The 23,094-nt window shown below is 34.6% G+C and overlaps 1 protein-coding gene and 1 non-coding gene across 2 annotated transcripts; one reads left to right on the top strand and one right to left on the bottom strand.

The window, feature by feature from the left end:
- Positions 1–4,985: 4,985 nt before the first annotated feature.
- Positions 4,986–8,979, top strand: LOC133858421 (protein NRT1/ PTR FAMILY 2.13-like). Its single transcript, XM_062293891.1, has 4 exons — positions 4,986–5,221; positions 5,407–5,624; positions 6,376–6,947; positions 8,101–8,979. Exons 1-4 carry the CDS (start codon positions 5,032–5,034, stop codon positions 8,972–8,974), a joined length of 1,854 nt encoding a protein of 617 aa, XP_062149875.1. The 5' UTR covers positions 4,986–5,031; the 3' UTR covers positions 8,975–8,979.
- Positions 8,980–21,025: 12,046 nt separating this feature from the next.
- LOC133859040 (small nucleolar RNA snoR134) lies at positions 21,026–21,144 on the bottom strand. The gene has a single exon (XR_009898705.1). It is a non-coding gene; the product is annotated as a small nucleolar RNA snoR134 (small nucleolar RNA).
- Between the last annotated feature and the right edge of the window lie 1,950 nt (positions 21,145–23,094).

Genomic DNA, 23,094 nt, shown 5'->3' with positions numbered 1-23,094 from the left:
ATCAAATTATGACAGTTATATCCACATACATTTAATCACATTCATTTATTTACTTTAACTCTTTATTTACTTAAGTCATATACTTGCATTCAATCTTACTAAAGCCTTGTGCTTAGCTAAGGGGTTCTTTATAAGCCTTGTGCTCCTTAAACTGTAAAGCTTGTTGGTTCTTAGGGCCTTGTGCCTCGACTGTGAGCCTTGTGCCCGCTAGTCTACCACGGGGCCTTGTGCTCTCATTGTGGGCGTTGTGCCCGCCAGCTTATTATCATCTTTATGGGGCCTTGTGCTCTCTCTGTGGGCCTTGTGCCCGCCAACTTTGTTATTATTATTCCTTCAACCTTTGGTTTATTCTTCGGTCTTATCAGTGTATTGATGTCTTGGTACCTAAACTTTCGGTTTACCCGTTGGTCTAGTCAATTGCTTGACGCCTTGGTACGTAAACCTCAGTTCATCCGTTGGTCTACTCAATTCACTGACGCCTCGGTACCTAAACCTCCAGCCTTTTTCTTAACCCATTCATAACTCATAACTTTACCACAGTTTAATCATGCAAACAACATCATATACATAATTCCAACCAAGGCATGTTAAACATAACAAATGTCAAACCATATGTATACAATTAAATAAAACATCAATCACTAGTCATTAAAGACTAAACCACACGTATCATCCTCAGTGAGTAAGAAATACTTACTGTAATTCTTCTGACTTCATGAAAGCGTTCATAGATATAATCACTGCAATATATACATATATAATGCAAGCAAATAGTGAATTAGTATAATTCACTAAAAATACATTTTAATCATATTATAATTTCTGACCTTTAATCCTTAATATAATTTTCTATTTAAATATTATCTCCTATTTTCGCTTGAACATTACGACGGCATATAAAATTAGTCCAATTAGATTTCATTACTAATATTTTATGTGGACTTTATCACGACATTTATTGAAGTGTGTAAACATCTTTTATTATTAAAACGATTCTCATAATAATATAATATTCTTTTTATCGCTTTTGATATCTAAATAACATAATGTCGTTTGGACATTATAACGACATATAAAATAGATTATAATGCCACATATTTCATGTGGGCATTATAACAGCATTTATAAATAATGACCAAAATAACCGTTTTATTTAAAATTGCATTATAAAAGCTTTAACATTAAAAATCATATATTTATTTATTTATTTTTATATCAAATAAACATAATAACTTACCAAATATAAATAATGAGCTTTATGTTTTAAAACAAGTGATTAGAATAGTAACCTTATTTTATTCTTATAAAATTCGGACAGAATAACGACATTAGTATCAATAACGCCTAAAATACTTAAAAATATTTGGGCAGCGTAACGACTCTTTTATAAACTAGTGACTTTTTACTCAGGCATTATAACGGCGTATTTTTATATTTAATCACCCCGCTTTGAAAACCCCCGTTTTAAAAACATAACTTAAAACTTTAGATAACTTTAATAAAAAATTATAAAATTACCAAAACATCAAAACAAAGCTTATAACTTAAAAATTACATAAATTAAATCAAAACCTTAGTTAGGAACTTACTAAATATCTCAAAATGATATTTTGAGATATTAAAAGAAACTATATTCGAATTTATCCTTTCCTTTTTACATTTTAGGGCCTTTTGCCTTTAATCTCTTTTCTTTTTCTTTTATTCTTTTTCTATCCTTTATTATAATATTTTACCTTTTCCTTTGACCAAGTAGTTGATCGAGCCTTTTAAAAGGGAGTACTTAAAACAAAGAAAAGAAGGAGAACAACTTACCAAGAGAGGCGTGAGAGAGAGATCTTCTAGAGAGTTCTCTCTTTTCTTTTTTTATTCTTATCTATTCCCTTTTCTTATCTTCTACTACCAAATGCACGACACAAGAAGGGCTGCTGTTTGGGACTAGAACAGAGAGAAGATGGAGACTATTCTGGTTTTGTGTTTGGGTTTTGGCTAACAGGAGGACAGAGGACTGTTGCTTAGAGAACTTCTTCTCTATTTTCTGTTGCTGAAAATTGAGAGAAGAAGAGAGTTGTTGTTGTGTACAGAAAGGAATGAACCAGAGAGAGAGAGGAGTTCCAGTTTTTGCAGAGAAACAGAGAGATGAAGCTAGCTTACTGCAAGAGAAAATCAGAGAGAAGAAGAAAAAGCAAGGCAAGTCTACTTGCGAGGGACGAACGAACCGAGAGAGAGCCCTTCCTTTTATAGTAATTTAGATGGCTAGGATTGCTTTGAGTGAGTTTGATCCAACGGCTGGAACTCCTTATTGGGCAGCAAGTTTAGATGAGTGTTACGTTGTCAAGGATCCAAGAAGGAAGAAGAAAGGAGAGGTGAACGAAAGGGGGTTGTATCTTTTTAAGGAAGCTTGAACGGTTGGATGTATTTGAGTGGAACCTGATCCACGGTTGAGGATGAGGCATCTGGCCTTGAGCTGCTATGACAAGGCATGTATGAGGATAGGAAGTAATCATTAAGTGCCAAATATCTCATATCTTCAACTAATAAGAAGTTAGTTTACAACTTGATAAACTAATTCTCTAACTGAGTTCTTTTGTGTCCAAGCCAAAGCTGTGTGTGAACCGGGCTAGACTAGGTTGTACCATCGGCTGGACTAGGGGCTAGGTTCATGGAGAACTAAAATGAGCCCATTTATTCATGCTAAATTTTCGTCCAAATCAAATGTACTGTTTTTCATGGATATTTTTGGGTACTAAATAGAGTCTAAAAATTATGGAATTTGGAGGGTAGCTAGAGGACTTTGAGACAAGCGTTTTGGCTTTTGAATCGACCAAAACGGAGTTTGTTTGACCTCATTTCCGTTGTTCCAAAGTTTAGGATCCTTTTAAACTTTTATCAAACTGAAACTATAAAGGTTCATTAATAAAAGAATATTTATTTTCATAAATATTCATATTTATTATTTTGCTTTATTATTAGGTCTTAAATCATATTTTAAGATATTTTATTTAATATCTTAAAATTCAAGGTATTACACGATCTCCCTCCTTTTGAATGGTTACCTAGGGGGGTTCAAGGGCAGGTATTTGCTCTTCAAGTTAAATGAATAGGAAGCATGCTACATGATGACAGTTAGATCTTTTGTCACTTACTATTATAAGTTACTTTTCTTACAGTGTATAATCTGTTGTGAGTGCACATGTGAGTGTTGGGTCTCACTTTGAGAAAATATAAAGAAAGTGAATAGTTAATATCCCTAAGTAGACCCAAGCTTATTAGCGTAAACTTTTGAATTGAAATGGTGTCTAAACATATGTATTAAAGTTATATTAATGTATTCTTAGTGAACTCTGCAGACAATTCTAACACAATAAACATCATGCATGTATGCATTTTACAGTATCATGCACATGCAAAAATAATATTACTAAATAATATTTTATTATATAATGCAAATTAACTAAGTTAAAGCAAATAGCTAGCTAGTAGTAATATGAAGATTCTAGAAATGTGGGGAGGAGTGGCGGCAGCGGCAGCGGCACCAACACCAATAGGGGAGGAGGCTGGCCGGAGAGTACACTGCATGAATGTATGGATCCTTAGAGAGAGAGAGAGAGAGAGAGAGAGAGAAAGAAAGAGAGGGCATACCACGTGCAGCTGCTGGCCGGACGGAGGAGAGGCGGTGGCGGAGCACGATGGCAGAGGGGAGGTATGAGAGAGAGAGAGAGAGAGAGAGAGAGAGAGAGAGAGAGAGTAAAAATGAGGGCGGGCATCTTGCGCACTCCCTAAGAAATTTGGAGTGACGTCGTTTGGCTATAAACGAAGTCACTCTACTGAGTGACGTTGTTAGTTTCAATAATAAACGATGTGGTCGGATTAGTGTCGTTTTTTAACGACACTACCCAAAATGACTCTAAATGGCATTATGTTTGTAGTGATAGTTTCAACTTTCAAGTATAGGATATTTATAAAACATTATATATTTCAATTGGGATGGAAGATTACGCCTAGATTTTCAATTGAGATGTAAAAATAGAGATAGACAGAAGAAAATAAAGAAAAAAAAAAGTTTTTTTTCTAAATGAATTTATAGGCCTCCTGGCACTTCAAAAACAGTTGGTCAGAAAAAACTTGTTTTTTTGGTTGTCAGGGTATTTATACACAAAATTAGGGAGATAGAGTAATGCTATAAAGAGGACTAGAATCCTCACAAATGTCATGTGCCTTATAAGATTATCATTAAATTTAAAATGATCATTATTTAATTTTGATCTAACAGTAATTAATTTAAAAGCGAGATAACATTTGAATCATCTTTATATCATTACTCAAGCAGATAAATTTCTTAATTCTACATATTTGGATTCAAGGAGAGAATTCATTCTCGTTCCAGAGCTTGGTGTGAGATTGGATGAAATTTTCATATTTGCGTACACCGAATCAACTCTTTCCTTAAGATGAAATCTTCTAATAAGATTTTGGTGTTTCGGAAAAAGGATTTACCATGTCAATCATGTAGTCCACAAATGGATGAAGATCAAACATGGTCGTTCACTCATTTGTGAACTGCTCATACAGTATAAATAGTTCTTTTTCCTTTTCTTTCTTTTTGTTTGGATAAAATACCATGGATTAAACAAAATGAGTAACGGACGATCGGAGTCACCGGATACAATATGAATAGAAATATATGAGATAGGTGTTTATACAGGAATATTATCGATCCGATGGTCGGATAGCTCCCATCAGAGTGATCTGACATCTCAGGAAATTGGTGGTTCCCGTGTCCACTAACAAACAAAAGTAGGCCCAAATAAAAACACACCATTGATCAGTACTCAAGTTTGTGCATGTGGTGGCACTCTTGACTCTAGAAGGAGGACTGAAAATAGCAACATGTCCATCTTTTGTCTTCGCAATTTTATGACACAATTCGTCAGCCATACAATCATTTGCCCCCCCCCCCCCCCCCCCTTGCTTTTCTCTCCCTTCTGTTTTATTTATAGCTGTGCGAAAATTGAAGCTGAGCAGAGAAGGGAAATGGCAGTGCTTGAGGATAAAAGGAAACAGCCAAGCTCGTATTGGCTACACTGCAGTGCCAAGTGCTTCCACATGCCTTCATGGACATGTTCAAACCCATCATCCTTAGAAAAGGAACAGGATCAAAGGGATGTCAAAGTTTCAACCAAAAGAAAGCCTGGTGGTTGGAAGGCTATGCCCTTCATCTTGGGTCTCTCTCTCTCTCTCTCTCTCTCTCTCTCTCTCTCTCACACACACACACACACACACACACACACACACACACACACACACACACACACACACACACAAAAAACGCATATTAGTGCTTACTTAATTTGTAGCAGACTTGTTATGTAGCTGACGGGAAAGGTTTTGGAGTTTTTTGGAGTGCAGGAAATGAAACGTTTGAAAGGATGGCCACTTTTGGATTGTTGGCGAACTTTATGGTGTATTTGATGAAAAAGCTCCACTTGGATCAGGTTTCCGCTTCCAATATTATTAACATATGGTCCGGTGTGTCCAATTTTGCGCCCATGGTGGGTGCTTTCATCTCTGATGCCTATGTGGGCAAGTTCCGGACTATTGCCTTTTCATCCTTCGCATTACTTCTGGTATATATGCCACTCCCTTCTCTCTTCCATTAATATATATATATATATATAGATTGCACGGAATATATGTAATTTCCTTTTCAAATTTCTTTTCAGTTTTTGTTTTTTGGTCTGGTTGTACCTGAAACTTTAAAGATCGATGGTGGCGGCCGGTGGTTGTCACTCTCTCTACCTCCAATTCCTTTGTGGAACCCGATTTCAATCAAATAATTGAGGATGATGTCGTAGCATCAATAACGTTAAATTTATTGTTAGGTGAATTCATATGCATGTGATTCATGATTTGACGGACGTAGTCTCGTACGTAGACGGTTAGACTCTACAGTCCCAAGAAGTACTCCTCCGAAATATCGATTAAACAGTGACAATTCATAGTACTTATCCAATTCTTAAGGTTTCGATCTTTCGTTCTAATGCCTTCTACTTCGTGTTAATTAGAATATAATAGAGAATTTAATTTCAGATAGTTGTTATTTATAATTATTGATTGTGTATTCTAACACTATGTAGATGATGCCTTATTGAGTGCATGCGCGATTTCCTTAGTCGAATTGTAAATATTTGAACCTGATTAATTTTATTTATTTGTTTAATTTTTTTTGCATATGTCCGCGTGCCGAGCATCTCTATCACATGTCACTTTCATCATTTAAGCAGCTTAATTATTATAGTACTTCAAATCTTTAAACAAATCTTCTGTAATTTATATTTAGTAGAAAAATTCAATGATTTTTTCCTCATCAATCGACAGGGAATGGTGACCGTGACTTTGACGGCTTGGATCCCAGAGCTCCTTCCTCCACCGTGCACCCAACAACGGCTAGACTTGGGTCAATGCATAGGTCCTACCAAAGCTCAACTGGGTATTTTAATATTGGGACTAAGCTTTTTGTCCATAGGCGGTGCCGGAGTTAGGCCATGCAGCATTCCGTTCGGTGTGGATCAATTTGATCCGACCACTGACGAAGGGAAAAAGGGAATCGCCAGCTTCTTTAATTGGTACTACACCACATTCACGGTGATCTTGTTGCTCACTCTAACTGTGGTGGTTTATATCCAAGACTCTGTCAGCTGGGTCTTGGGCTTTGGGATTCCGACTCTCTGCATGTTCTTCTCAGTTATCTTATTCTTCATTGGAACAAATATTTATGTGCATGTCAAGCCAGAGGGAAGCCCATTTTCCGGCATTGTGCAAGTTCTTGTGGCGGCTTATAGGAAGCGCCGGATTGAGCTTCCAGCGGACGGCGAGTTAGATGGAAATTTTTATGATCCTCCGTTGAAAGGGGTTGTATTGACAAAGCTTCCTCTCACCGACCAATTCAGGTAACATATCTATTAAATTAATATTAGAAAGTATGTTTAGATTAGTTCTTAATTTGTTTTAAAAAAAATTAAAGAATTCTTTTGAATTATTACGTCAATATTATAAAATAAAAATATGGTATATAATATTTTTTTTTAATCTACTATCAATGATTAGGTATAATTGACAATGGTTTTAAAATTTTTTTTTTAATGTGATATAAAGGTCAAAAATGTTTTTAAGGTATATTTGTAAAAAAAAATAAAAAATTCTAGAGTTTATTTACGAAAATTATTTGATTGTATTTTTAAATAAATAAATACTAAACAGAATTATTTTGAAAGAATACAAATGAATGAAGAGCTAATTTTTTACTAAAAAAATAAAAAATAAAATACAGGAATTAAAATAAATGTTCCTCATCTACTCTCAACTGATAAAAAAAAAAAAGTGGCTACGGGACCATTTCAATTTGGTTTGAGTAGTCGTGCAATCATTTTTGGTCTGTTGTTGTGTTGATCACACAATCAATAGAGGTGATTGTGCGGTCACTATCTTTAGATGTGGCGGTGGTCACCAGGCCTTTTTCTTTATTTTATTTTTATACATTTTTTAAAAATTATAAATTAGTGTTTATACTTACAAAATTAAGTGTATATTTTTAAAAATATTTCTGTGAAAATGTGTGAAGAGTAAAGAAAAAAAAAAGGTGCTTTTAACTCAAACGAGAAATATTTTGTGGTGAATGATAAAGAACCATGGATAATATTCCAAACGCTAGAACGGAGGTGGCTTGTTTTTCAACGTCTGATGTCAGATAATAATGGAGCATTCGCACTTTACTTACGTTGTTTCAATAGTCAACGTTGACTTGGATGTGACAACTTATTTTTGTAATAAATCAATCAGTCAGCAACTCCTTCATATGCCTAGATACAAATTTAGCAATGAGTGGTGGTAATTGCTAAAGGACACCCAAAAGAAGTTAATTAAGCACTGTTGGCCAACATGTTTAGGAGCTAGGCGTCTTTTCAAGAAAAACTTTCATTGTCAAGAGATTAAAAGAATTAGAAAATAAAAAAACAGTTGAATAGCTGGGTACTTTGCTTGCTTATGATCGATCTTATCCGATCGAATAACTTTTTTTTTTTTTTTTTGGGTTTTTTCTCTCAGATTCCTAAATAAAGCTGCAATAATAGAAGAGGGTGAACTAAAGCCGGATGGTACTCGTTCGGATCATTGGAGGCTGTGCAGCATCCAGCAGGTGGAAGAGTTTAAATGTATAGCTAGAATCATCCCAATATGGGCTGCCGGTATCATTAGCCTCACGTCCATAACACAACAAGGAACATTTACTGTATCACAAGCCCTGAAAATGGACCGCCACCTTGGCCCGAACTTCCAAATCCCAGCCGGTTCAATGGGAGTCATATCAATGATCACAATCGGACTGTGGCTCCCATTCTACGACCGCATCCTCGTACCTGCCCTCCGAAAGATCACGAAACATGAAGGCGGGATCACACTTCTCCAAAGAATCGGAATCGGGATTCTTTTTTCGATTCTGTCAATGGTTGTTGCCGGGTTGATCGAAAGGGTGAGAAGGGCTTCGGCTATTTTACACCCTCATCCCCATGGGGTTGCACCGATGTCGGTCATGTGGCTAGCCCCACAACTTATTCTAATGGGCTTTTGTGAGGCGTTCAACATTCTCGGGCAGATTGAATTCTTCAACAGGCAGTTTCCTGAGCACATGACAAGCGTTGGTAATGCTCTTTTTTCTTGTTCCTTTGCCGGATCAAGCTACCTGAGTACCTTCTTGGTGAACGTTGTGCACCGTTACACCGGAGGGCATGGCCGGCCTGATTGGTTGACAAAGGATCTCAACGCTGGCAGACTGGAGAATTTCTACTTTCTCATAGCAGGGATGGGGGTCCTGAATTTAATATACTTTTTATACTGTGCTCATCGATATCGTTACAAGGGCAGCGCTGTACAAATACAAGACAATTCCCATGACGTGGAGCTTCGGTCGATCAAAGCTTGAATGTTACGTACTATTGAGAGTTAACGTAGCTTTACTATAAGGACATTAATATTGAATAAATAACAGAGGGAATTTCTTTATATATTATTCCAGTTGTAATGTTAACTACTGCTGAATTATATATATAAGAATTCAGTGAACATATATATATATATATATATATATATATATATATATATATATGGGTATGGGCCGTATGGCTACTAAAATAATTTGTAACAGAAAAAGTATGGGTTACCTTGACAGAACTAAATATGTACGTTATCCACTGCCTGGGCTCAATTAGCATCCTTGCCACGCTGCTTGTAGTAACATTTGCCATTGTCGTGGGATCACATTTGTTTGGAAAAACTTCAATTATCTTTCGTCATCTTTCATCACTTTTCTAATCACATACTTAAACTTAAAAAATATTAATTTAGAGTTATTATCTTTCAGAAGTTTACAATGTCAATCATTCCATCTAAGTTCAATGTTAAATCCTAACGGATGAAGTGAAATCTCCAAAATATCATTCTCTCTCTCTCTCTCTCTCTCATATATATATATATATATATATATATATATATATATATACATACATACATACATACATACATACATACATATATAGTGGTGGGTTGTTGGAGATTTTACTTATCAACTATTAGATTTAACGTTAAATTTGGATGGGAGTATTGGCATTGTTAATTAACTTCTGAAAGATAGTAATTCTAAATTGACACTTTTTACAGTTTAATGCAAAATCAGGAGATGTAAGTGAAGTTTTTCCAAATTTTTCTTCAAAATATATTTAGGGCATCCTACTAAATAGATTTCTTTAAATTTCAACAATTAGTTTAGAATTAAATAATTGAAATTGAGTAATCCGACTATTTAGTGACAAAGAAAATTAGTCATGAAATTATTTTATTTCAAGTGTTGGTCCAAAGACTAATTTTTTTTGTCGCATCTTGCATGACGCTTGTATAATAACCTACTAAATAGCATTTTCATTACAATTTTGCCACGAGTAATTTGGGTAGGTATTATATTTATCCATATTTTAATTAAGTGGGAGCTGGGGATATGACAAAATCTGAAATATTGAATTCCGAACCAATGGTTGAAATTTTGAAAATGCTTGCTTAATTGAGATCTAAACAAATCTATTTAGCAGAATATTCTTACGATATGCATGATTGATTTCTAAACAATCATATCCATTGTTGCTAAAAGGTATACGGGTTGTGTGAAGGCCATATGGTGTGGCATGGGATGAGAGACATGCATCCACTTCAATTTGAAAAACCGATCAAAGTGGCAAATGATCGACAAGGGGTTGGGGAGGTTCAATGATTGTGGCTACTGATGATGAGAGGTTTAGGCTTGGAGCCTTCTCCTTGTATTTGCATGGGCAAGCATGTTGACGTACCAATTAAAGCTGCCATGGGTTGCCTAATCATCTCTGTGCCTGTTACGGAATCTTTGCCAATGGAATGATCTTGACACCCTGTGAAAGAGAAGGTGGCCGATTTATCTTTTCCCTTTACCAAAAAGATCATCTCATTGACAATGATCGACGTTTGCGCCTAATGCCATTCACACCCATTCTCCCTATATGTTTTTATTTGGAAGCTCATGATAATAATCTTGCCCATGTGTATGTTGATGATCAATTAATTGCATGCGTTGCATGCCCATTATTCCTCAGAATCTCGAATGCATTGACTAAGCAAATTAAAACGTACTTTTCTTTCTCCATCATGATTTTACATTAATAGCATAAATAATCTCATTAATATATTAAAAAAAAAAATTGGGTGAAACTCCGTCGATATCAATAGATTCCTTCCCCTCTTCAAAAATAGATTCATCCTTCCCATTAAAAATTGATCCATATATTGATTATATGACCATAACTACGATTGTACATATTTGTAATATTTAAACTCAAAACAACCTTAATTCAATGCCATAATCTAGCTAGCGTCACAACTATGGCTTATACCAAAACTGCGGAAAAGCGAATTTCAGTGGATTGATCAAACACGGCAGCTAAATTAGGATTAGTTAATTCTTAGGCCAACCAAAGTGTTTAATGTTTAACTTTTATTTAATTTGAGCAACATTACAAACTCATAAGTGTTAATCTCGGTGAATTTGGTTTCATAGCGTCTTCGAAAGGAAGAAATAGCTTAATTGGTGGAGAAGTCTAACAAAGGCCAGGTGTACCATCCTCAGCGTTTAATAAACAAGATCAATGAGAGCCTCAATCGTTGATGCTCGTGGAAATTTGGTGACAGTATTATCGACATTTTTTAAAAATATCAATGCTTTTTTAATTTTTTTTTTTTGTGCGAATAAAATTTGATATTTGGCTCTCTTCTTTAATTATTTTCTTTTTTTAGCCATTAACATGCTCTGTTAGTATTGGGTTTATACCTTTTTGTATCATGATTTTCTGTTTCATGGATTTTCGTTGTCATTATTAATTATCTTCTTCGCAAACTATTTCAGACGTGTCCCATAATATTTCCGTTGAATGTCTTTTGTGTTAGAATATATGGAATATTTAGTTGATATTGAAATATTCTTTATATTTATTTCCTTAATTTCCTTATTGTTTTAGAGAGTTATATAATACAATTAATTATACTTAAATAAACAAGATGTCCGTTTGGGTTTGATATTTTAAAATGTGATTTTTAAGTGTTCGGTAAGATCGCTGCTTGACCTTTAAAATCACGGTTTAGATTTTGAAATTGTGCATTTTCAAAAAAACATGCTATTGCCTGCAATTTAAAAACGCATATTTTTTGTGTTTTCAAATTGTAATTTTTTTAAAGACTCAATTCCAAACAATTCATTTTCTGCGATTTGGTTCAAAATTACATTTTTTATTTACAAAATCGCAATACCTAGCACAACCGTAGCCCATACGTATATCTCCTCTTCGACTCTTCCGCTTTCCCTGTTATTATTCTCATCATAGATTTCTAGATATATAATAGCAAACCTTTCTACACAGTTTTCTACATGGCATCAGAAGCTTCATTATATGTCCAGACTTTGAATTAATACTTGACAGCTCAATATTTCAATGGGACGATGGAATGTGTGGTGCAGAGGTCTGCTTCTAGTCCTTCCATGCCGCAGTGATAGACGGCTTGAGTTGTGCAAACAATATGCTCTTCTCGAGAAATACTAAAGATCCTCCACTCATCCCCTCATCACCTTCTTTTTCTTAAAAAATTTGATTTTTATTATAAAATTGTGATAAGGAGATGAGGGGAGGATGTGTAGAAGGACTCATATTTCTCTTAATTATTTCACAATTAAAATGGTAAAGAATCGATCACATCAAAATATGTACTTGATCATTTGGTGCAACATATAGGACTTTCGTAGCAACAACTTGAGCAAAGTGGCAATTAAGTGACTGACAACTTGGATAAAAACAACTTATGGAGATTTTTTTTTTTTTTTTTTTTTTTTTTTTTTTGAATAAAAGTTAAAAGTGATTGATATGATATAAAGTAAAAAAAATTTATATGAAAAAGTGAAAAAAAAAAAAAAAAATTGTATTGTAGTGAGTTTTTTTCTTTTAAATAATAATAAAAAATTGTTGATGTAATATAAAAAGTAAAAAAAATTAAGAATGTTTTGAATTGATATTTTTTGAAAGAAGTAAAAATAAGAGAAAAAAAGAGGGGAAGGAATTATTAAACGGCCCATATATAGTTACTATATAGTTACACTTATTATAATTGGCCACAACAAAATGACAATGTCAACAATGAGTGTAGCATGTCAACTCAACGGAGGTGGACGTAAGTGAGATAGACGTCATAATTCCAAGAGCCATTTCTCATATATATATATATATATATATAGAGAGAGAGAGAGAGAGAGAGAGAGAGAGAGAGTAAGAATACATGAGTAGTATTGCTTTCTCGTTACTCTCCTTAATTTGTCCAGTCCAAACCCATGAGTATTCGTTCTCAAGAGTTTTATCCATGGCGGGAAGTCCAGGACCAGGCTATGTCGATGGCCAAGAGGACCACCACTAACCTAAATACGTCCATATAGCGTGGGATCATCCACATTGCTAAATTCCAAAATCTAATTTCTAGAACCTCCATTAATTTGTGCCGTAGATCTAGATCACCAGTCCGGCCTATAAATGGAAGATGCTACCTGTCGGCGTACAGTACTAGTCCTCACGCACTTTATAGGTGGCGCCCTTTGGTTTTTACGTGAATAAAAAGATTCCATCGTACATATATATATATATATATATATATATATATTCCAGGATTTTTCTAACTTTTTGCCCATATGTAACCCATAACCATAAGTCGATCTCCACCACCACCCCTAGGCCCTAGCATTATATGACTCACTGATATTGCTGGCTATGTCAATCGAACCAATTCCAGATATCATTTTCAATGTGACTCTGATCTCAGCATCTGGCCACTTTCTGTGCCGAGCCATCACGGATTTGAAGAGAGACTCGTGCACGTATATGAACAAGCTGTCGCTTTACTAGTAATTACTTGGTTATAATTTGTGTGTCCGTATCTGATATTCTTTGGGTTGGGTTTATATAAAATTAGTCTATATATAGTCACAAAGATATATACACAAAGCCGGAGAATTCATCTTTCAGCAATCCAGCGATTGATGTCGGCCACTTCCTCAATCTCTTTCAAAATATCTACAATATCGTGTACCGAAAATAACGTACCCACCAACAAGCCGATCGAGACAAAATTGAACATGACTAGCTAGCTAGCCATGCACTGTCATTGAGAAAAAAGGCATTTGGGCATGCATGCATAGAGGGTTTAGCTACATCTCACGGCTAGGTTAATTAATGTAAGACTGATGAGTCAAAATCAAGATAGCAACACATTTGTAGTGCTGGAAATTAACCAGCTAGGACCGGGAGTTAAAACCTTTTTTTTAAAGAAAGAAAAAATTAATTAATTTTTTAATTAATTATTTTATTTTAAAGAGTTTTTGGTGCTTTTGAAATTATTTGTTAATGTTTTTATTTTGAAAAGAAAAAAGAAAAAAGAAAAAAGCTAATTAGGATTGAGAATTAATTCTTGCTCCTTCACTAATACTTATCGAATCTCTTTGAAATTACCTTAAAGATCACTAAACCACCACCATTAATGGTAATGAGAAAACGTTTTTATGCTGCTATGATCTATTTGAATGTAAAAGAAACGACCGGCCAAAACACACTTCTTGTTTTTCATTCACCTTAAAAAGCTTGCAAAAGGTGAATGTGTGTGCGAGAACTTGTGAAAAAAGATATCCACATGAGCACTTTCAATTCTTTTCATTTTTCTGAGGATGCGACTGTAGGGGTAAAATGGCGGATGTGGATGCAGTTATTAGCGACATTTTCATTTGCATAATGCGGTTATCATTTTTAAGTATTCGCATTCATGCGGTTATTGCGATTATTAAATACTATTATTACTCGCTATATATCTGCATACGTGCTAATGGCCATTTTGGATTACTATCCAAATCTATATGGAAGCTTAAATAATATGGTTATTACTATATGCAAGCTTGAATAAATTAAGATTTTTCTTGTTACACAATTCATGAATATCAGTCATAGATGTATGTCATTGTTTCATAAATTATTCGAGATTTGGATTACTTAAAGAAAATAAAAGAAAAAGTAAATATAGTGAGATATGACTTTGAGATGATAGTGAAAATAACCTAACATAAGGTTATTGAATTTTTGGGTGTTGAATTTTTTTGAATCAGAATATTATTCTAATTCACTGAGTCAATTATGAGGTTTGACTTTGTGAGATAAAATTTGAAAAAAGTTGAATAAAATATGATTTATTTTTTAAAAAAGTAAAATATCATTCTACATTTTATTCAAATCAAATACACCTAAGATTCTAAACTTGTCAAATCCAAAATGAAGTCATTTTAATGAATTTAATTAAATTTATATTAAGTAATATATATATATATATATATATATATACACAAATAAGGGAAAGCAGATGCGGTTATTAATCGCATTTGTATACTCTAAAACTACATCTGCATCCATACATGTGGATAGCAATTAGGTACAGATAGCAAATACATGTGGTTATTATCCACCTGCATTTTCACCCCTACATGTGTGGACATTTATAAGACAATGGATTTTGTAGGCATCGCTCTAATAGAGTGCTCCATCGTCGGGAGCAACCAATATTTTACTTACATATAGGTTTGGCGAATTGGGGGTTTCTTACCTGATGAATTTATATCTTTAAAGGATTTAATTAAAAACAATAAGAAGTTTAGAGTTTAATTTGTTACCAACAATAATTAAACTCATATGAGAATTATTTAATTTTCTAAAAATACAAAAATTTATATTAAATAAAAATATTTATCCACTGAATTAGTTGAACACCTATGATTCACAGTTACGAGATTCTATGATGCACTAAAAAATAATATAAATAGGAATACCTTCTATCCGGATGAGTTGTAAATCTCTCTCATTTTACATCAACCAATTATACGTAGATAAGTTATCAAAATTCACAAAATACAATAGACATGAAAACAATAAATTCTATTTTAATATATAACCACATTTTTAATCTCTCCCTCGATCCATGACCCATTGCAAGTTTCCATAAAAATTCATGGACTCAACGAATTGAGGCTGAAATTATAAGTGTCACTGTGCGAAATGAGTACACAGATTAGGGAACTTAAATGAAAAAGATGAAGCTAGAGTTAAAAGAATACACAGAAAAAGAGATGGCAACTATTACAAAAGAGAGAGAGGAGCTCTCGCGCAAGAAACTTTTCTTGTGCGAGAGAGCTCCTACGCTCATCTCTTGCCCAGGAGCTCTAGCTCCTGCGCAGGAGTGCATAAGCTTCTGCGCTCATTCGCAAGCAGGAAAAAAGAAAAATAAGCATAAAAAAATTTGGTATTTTGGTATAAAATTTAGTGTTTTCATGTCTAATGTAGAGTGTGTGTTTAAATGATATGTCAATATCTCGTTGAAAACTGTAAAAATTGAGTTTTACACCTATCCTTCTCAAAAGGTCTCTCTAAATAAATTCGTTTGAGCAAGAAAAACTTTTGGGTAGGCCCGAGTTCAACACAAAGTTATTTTGGGCTCATTTTAGATATATGACCCATTGTAAAGGGCTAGAACGTCAAGGACCCGATAGACTCTGTACACGTGTGCTCCGTAGGGTCCCCAGACTCCCAACGAAGTCCACACCTCGACAATTGTCAACTTCACTTCCTTCCTAAAACCCTTGCTCCAAGGCCACGAATGAAGCCACACTCGCTCGTAGGTTTCCATGCTTTGAATTGTCACCAGTGGCGTAAAAATCAGCCTGTTCGATAGCAACACAGCGAAGTACCTCTTGCTCTCATCCATGGATTCGTCTTCAACGACGTCGTCTCTGCACCTATCCATGGCGGAAATTAATAGATTTTATTTTCCTATGGATTTCATTGTTTTGGACAAACGTACAACCTATTGCAGTACTATCTAGCACTGACATTCCTGTTATTTTGGAACGACCATTCTTAGCTACTTTTAATGCTTTAATTAATTGCATGAATGGAATCATGAAGCATACATTTAAAAATATGACCGTTGAGTTGAACATCTTCAACATTTGTAAGCAACCTGTCATTGATGATGATGAGGAAATTCATGAGTTAGACATGATCCAAAATTTGGTGGAAGATAAATTCGTTCATTCTATGTTTTCTGATCCTATAGAGGCATGTTTACTGAATTCCAATAGTCATGATATAGAATTAGACATAACTAATGCTGTTTTGGATGCTAATCCAGACTAATAGATATAACTCATGTTTTAAGGACTTGTATATACCCATTAAAACTCATCCATCTAGTATCAAAGCACCAAAAATTGATCACTCCAAAAATGGTAATTTTTTTAAAGAAAAATATTTGAAACAATTTTTTTGAAGATTTTGAGCTTATAAATGAGTTTATTAAGATTTGCCAAACACCTTAACTTAGTTTGCAATTGAAGTAGTAGTGTTTGCGTCGTAGTTTAAGTTGTGTTTTTGTTTTTATTTGTTTTTAGTTTTCTAACCCGTTTTGCAGATAATAAAGTTTCATTTTGTTTTCATCACCTCAAGGTACTCTTCTTAATCTATACTTATTTGCTTCATTTTGTTACATTAGGCACAATGTAAGTTTTAGGTTGGGGGAGGAGTTTGATGTTTGATGTATGTTGTTGTTTTCATGTTGTTTTATTTTTAGTCTTAATTTTGTTTATTAAAAAAAAAAAATTGTTTCCTTGGCATGAGGTTTTATTTTTAGTTCACTATGCTACTCATGCTAAAGAATTTAATTGCTTTCATGCACAATTACTGCACATGCACTTAGTCACATAAACATGACTTTTTGTTGAAGGATATAGATGAATTAGAAAATCTTGAGAATAACAATGTGGCGATTTTTAACCCTTGTGAGTTTTGAGCCAATCATTCTTTGTAGAGGGTAAACTTTCATGTTATCATATTTCATTTGGAAGCACAGAAATTATTTCGTTGTGTTAGTCTTATTATTCTTTCTTTTGGCTGAATGCTAAAAATCATAATTTTTTAATAGGAGTAATTACCTTTTCCCCCCATGAACTACCAAAAAATGCGCAATGCCCCCATGAACTACCAACTCGACCAAAATAGAGCATTCAACTACCAAAGATAACCATTTTCCCCCCTTCAGTCAGTTAGAGGGGTCAAAAGAAATTGTCAACGGGTCATGTGCCGCTTTACATGGGGACATGTTGGAAGATGGTGGTAGTTCAGGGGGGAAAAGAGGAAGATAGTGGTAGTTCATGGAGGGAAAAGAGGAAGAAAATGAGGGTAAAACGGCGTGTGACGGTCACATGACTCGTTGACCGTTTGTTTTAACCCCTTTGACTGACGGAAGGGGGGAAAACGGTTGTCTTTGGTAGTTGAATGTTCTATTTTGGTCGAGTTGGTATCATGGGGGCATCGCGCATTTTTTGGTAGTTCATGGGGGAAAAAAGTAATTACTCCTTTTTAATATCACACTTATTTTTTGAAGTCATGAATGTTGAAGAGTCATGCAAATTTTCTAGAGATGAGATTAGGCCATTTTTCTTTACTTTGAGTCTCAACTTTCATTTTGTGATACATTATCGCTAGTTACCCCATTGAGGCTTATGCTTAGCCTTTATTTCTTAAGCCATTTTCCAAATCATGAGGCTCAAATGTGTGCAGGACAAACATATTTTGCATAGGTTTGCTCAGCCTCAGGGTATATTGTCCCAAGCAACATGGCAGTCCAATATAACTTTTCAACAAGATCTTTTTGCCACATAGAGTAGAATCCATATTACTGTGTCTAAATCTTTGTTATGTCTAGTTCATCTTCTATGTGTTCAAACGAAATGTGTCACCATATGGCTGCAAATTGTATTGTTATACAAACATTTAGTTTCCAAAAAGTTTGAAGTAGGATAAAATAATCCAGTATCACTTTTAAACATAATCTTTTCACATGAGATTCATTAATTACCAGGTCTGGATCAGAACAAAAGAAGTGAGCAAATATGCTTAAGAAAGTTAAATATGCTCAGTCTAAAGTTTGGAGTAACATCAAAAGGTCCAATATTGCTTTTCCATATGATCTTTTTGCCACAATCATGAATCAAACACAAATTCTAAATAAATAACTACTTGAGGCAGTTCAGCCATGCTGCTACCACATTCAGGACCATGCCAAATGCATTCATACAAACTAATTAAGTTCAACATATAGAAATTATAATGATCATGAGGTACCAGCAACATGACCAACTCCACCTTGTTATAAGTACTGGCAAAGTGGATAGACAATTAGCCACACATACAACAGCAGCTACGAGAATAAGAAGCTAAAAATATAATATACCTGGATTAACCATACAGAATTCTGACTATAAATAGCATTGTTGACAAACCAACTTGCCAGCTGATACCACTCACTTTGTTTCCATCCATAAATGGAAATCCTATACTCTGCCATCTGAAAATGACAGACATGTAAGTTCTTTAGAATTCAAGTGACCAATTCTTTGAGATACCAAGAAGAAGAAAAGACAAGAGTCTAATTGGTGTAACTACTGATTTATGCTCAGCACAACTGATAAGTGAAGGTAGTTATTAAGAGAGAAATTTGGAAGTTGGTATGTAGGTAAATGGCAAGTATCGCATGTAATACTTTCTAAACTCAAAAAAGTCGTTTGATTTAGGCCCTTTCTGCGTATTAAGGAAAAAAAGAGTGTATCACATGTAATACTTTGGCAGTTGTATCCAAAACCAAAGACAACATCAAAAAAATGACACAGCGGAAATTTTTCCATACAAAAGAATCAATTTGATATAAGCAGCAGTAATATGCCCTGGCCGATACAGGGTGCAGAACACTTTTGACTTATTCAAACACCAAAAATTCATCTATTTTATTAAATTTTACAGTGTGTTTTGTATTATTATTATTATTATTATTTTTTTATTTTTATTTTTTATTTTTTTTTATAAGTAATGAAAAGGAAAGATTAATTTGGCAGTATGCTACCAATATAGAAACATTGCTCAAATTTGAGACAAAGTTCACAAAGCAAATATCAACAATCCACAATCAATTTTTGGCTTTCAAACTAACTTGGTTGGCAAGTAAAGATAATTTGTGAACGTTCGAGGAGTTCAATAACTTTGAAGAGACCGTGCTTGTAAATATATCTAAAACACCAAACAAATATCTCTTCTTTTTCCCTTTTTTTTTTTTTTTTTTTTTTTTTTTTTTTTTTTAATTTTTAATTTTTATTTTATGTTAAACTTAAGTGCAGCAAAAGATGATTTTTGTGCAAAAATTAGACATCTTTCGTTGCAAGTTACTCTCACGTATTTTCTAAGTATTGAACAGTAAAAAGCGCTTCGCAATAAGCTGAGCAATTGCACGATTCTCCAATAATGTTGATAAGATGGGTCACCGAGAGAATGATGACTAGCTAATAAGAAGAGACCGATAGGCTATAAGAAAAGACATAATTAAGGATTTAAAAAACATATTGCTTGAGGTAAAATGACAAGAAAGTATTTATGTAGCCAACCCAAGTATCAATGCTTTGCCAAGTGTGCTTATGTAAATGCACTTGGACCTCTCAAATTTTTTTTTTTTTTCTTTTTAATAAGCAATAAAGGTTTTATTAAAAAAGTGTAAGGTGTCCTTAAGTACATATGAAATATACACATGAAAACCAAAATAGCCAACATCAAGAAAGAAAACTCAACTGTCAAAAACCCAAAACCTATGGGAGACCCTAAACCCTACACTATGTGCGCCTTGTCTTTCATAAGCCGGGAGGACATGCTAGAATCACTATAGTTGATGGACCTTGCCAAATTCAAAACTTCCCTCCTCCCTTTGGTCTTAGAACGTTCTGCCTTAAGTCCCCGATGATAGTCATCTTTAATGGCTTCCAAAATCGCTAGGGACGGATCCATATCCTCAACACTATCCAACTCCCAATCCAAGGTCAAATCGGGAGGTAAAATACCCAAAGAGTAGAGGGAGTCGCTATACTCCCGGCCCATCCCATACCCTGTCACCCTGCTCCCACGCAACCACCTCCAGAAACGGATAAAAACTTATTGAACACTTTTGGGATTGGGTCAAACCATTCACCCTGATATTTACCGAGTTTAAGCAAAAGAAAATCTAGATTTCTAAATGATATGTTTATGTCATGTTCTAAACAAACTTTGGAACTTTACATGAAGGAGGTCAAACCAAACAGAAACTAGCATTATTTCCATAAGTTTCTCCAAAGCAATTAATTCCCATTCCAGTTTGCAGTCATAAAAATTATGCAAGCAGTAGGTTTAACTGTTATTGTGAACCAAACCTTGAATAAGGTTGTCCTGCTTTAAGAATATCTCAGCGTCTGCTCTGTCCACAAGGATTATACTTTCTTTCTTTTTTTATAAGTTTTTAGAAGGAATGATAGAGATGTTGGCGTCGATTTGACACAGCTCAGCCGTGGAGATACAGAAAGGGCTGAACTGCAACACTGGACGTCGTCGCTTTAACACGAGACAAGGATTATACTTAAGATTGAACTTGTCAAATCGATGGAAGGTACTTTAATCAGCATGGACATCCAAAAAATCAACATTGAGATCATACCTGCATTGCAATTGTCTTCAGTGTAGAACAAGGACATACATGTGAAAACACATATAATTTTTTTTTTTTTGCCCAGGTGGAGAGGCTTTCTTCTGACGAATATAAATCAAGAGAACTATAAAAGTGCATACCCTCTCAAGTCCAAACTCTCAAAAACTTCCTTAAGGGTCATATATTTTCAACAAAGTGAAATTAAAAAGGGGGAGAAATTTTGTAAGGCATTCAAGTGGAATTGCCTTGATTTTGAATTCATCCAATGTAGGTTGAAAAACTCAAACAAAAACTTTGCCCGGGGAGGGGGGGTTGTTGAGGAAACAGTTTCTACCTCATCAGGTTCCTTTTTTAGCTTTGATTTGATGAAGCGAGGGAGATGCTTCCGGTTCATGCATGCAGATGAAGGCAGAATTTCTGTATGATGTTCAGATATATGTCAAATGGATTTTGCAAGATATAGTTGAACATTTAAGAAATAGAAGTGCAAAATGGAGAATGCAGAATGCTATCTCCCCAAGAAATTGCATTCTCTGATAGCATGCAGATCGAACGAGAGAGAAGTTCTAGGAGGTGATGCGTATCAGTGAAAAATCTTGTTGAACTTGCAATAGGGAAAAGATCCACAGCATCTGAGTTAAAAATCAGAGCAAGCCTTAAATATTTTTTTTGATGAATAAAAGGCTTTCCATATTCCTATAATAGCAAAAAAAAAAAAAAAAAAAACTAAGTAATTACACAAAAGGATACTCAGTCATCAAGTATTCAACAAAGAATTGTTACTGTTACTGCACTTTGAACTCCATTGCAATGCTCACCATTTTCATTTGCATAAACATGTACCACTCCATCTTCCATTTTGAGATGGTGCTGCTTGGAAAAACCAGAAAGCAATTATCAGACAAAAGGTTAACAAACAAATGAATGGCGGTATTTGAATGTTAATATGTTGTTAGCTTTAAAACAAAGCAGAAGTAATCTTTAGAAAATTTCAAAACATGAACAGGCAAAGAATAGCTCACAGCTGTTGCCTCAGCAGGTTCGAAGTGAAATGGATCGCTGTTCATCTCTGACGCACTGGGGCATAACTTTTATGCAAATCTAGACACTCACGAATCATTTTCCGTACTTCTTCCTCTTCTGTGCTTATTGAATCTGAACCCAGATGTTTTGACAAGAGAGAAATATGCCGCAAGTAGTTAGTCTTTTATTTAAATAATACAATTAAACCAAAACAAGAGTGCACTTACAATGGTTGGCTACTGATATTCTCCATAACCGACAAAGTTCCCACCGTCCCCCATTATTGGAACAGCGCACAAATTTTGGTGGTTGTCTGAATTGACATCCTGCAAATCCATCAACCAGTGAAACAGATTGATTATGTCCCTCACTTAATCATAAATATGTTGTCACGTTTGTAACCTTAGTAACAGAACTAATCAGCATATAATTAGACTACAACACATTTCTTGCTGTTGACATGACTCGCCCCGTAATGAACAACAAAGTAACTACATGAGATTGGAGTATACTTTTCAAGGACACTGCTAATTTTGGTAACCTCAATATCATCTGGACCCTAGTTTTGGTATACTAGAATGTTACAATACGAGCTTAAGTAACTAGTACTACACATACTTGTGCATTTGTGATATCAGTCGAAGAATCTATATATCCATAGTTAAAAAGTATGTCATCTCCATTTGCAAGCTCAGTTCCTTGTCAGAATCTCCTGCACTGTCAAAAGCATTGCCACCAGGGGATCTTGGAGTCACTAGCCTACATACAGATGTTAGCCTTGTACCAATACCATAACGGTTTTTTTTTTTCCTAAGTAGTCATATTTGTTCAGAAAAATATACTAGCGTGTCTGCAAGCAGTTTATTTAGTTATTGA

Source organism: Alnus glutinosa, chromosome 1, assembly GCF_958979055.1.
Source record: "Alnus glutinosa chromosome 1, dhAlnGlut1.1, whole genome shotgun sequence".
NCBI classification, from domain to species: Eukaryota; Viridiplantae; Streptophyta; class Magnoliopsida; order Fagales; family Betulaceae; genus Alnus; species Alnus glutinosa.
Note: the sequence above shows the minus strand (reverse complement) of the source record. Positions and strands in the feature narration are given on the sequence as shown.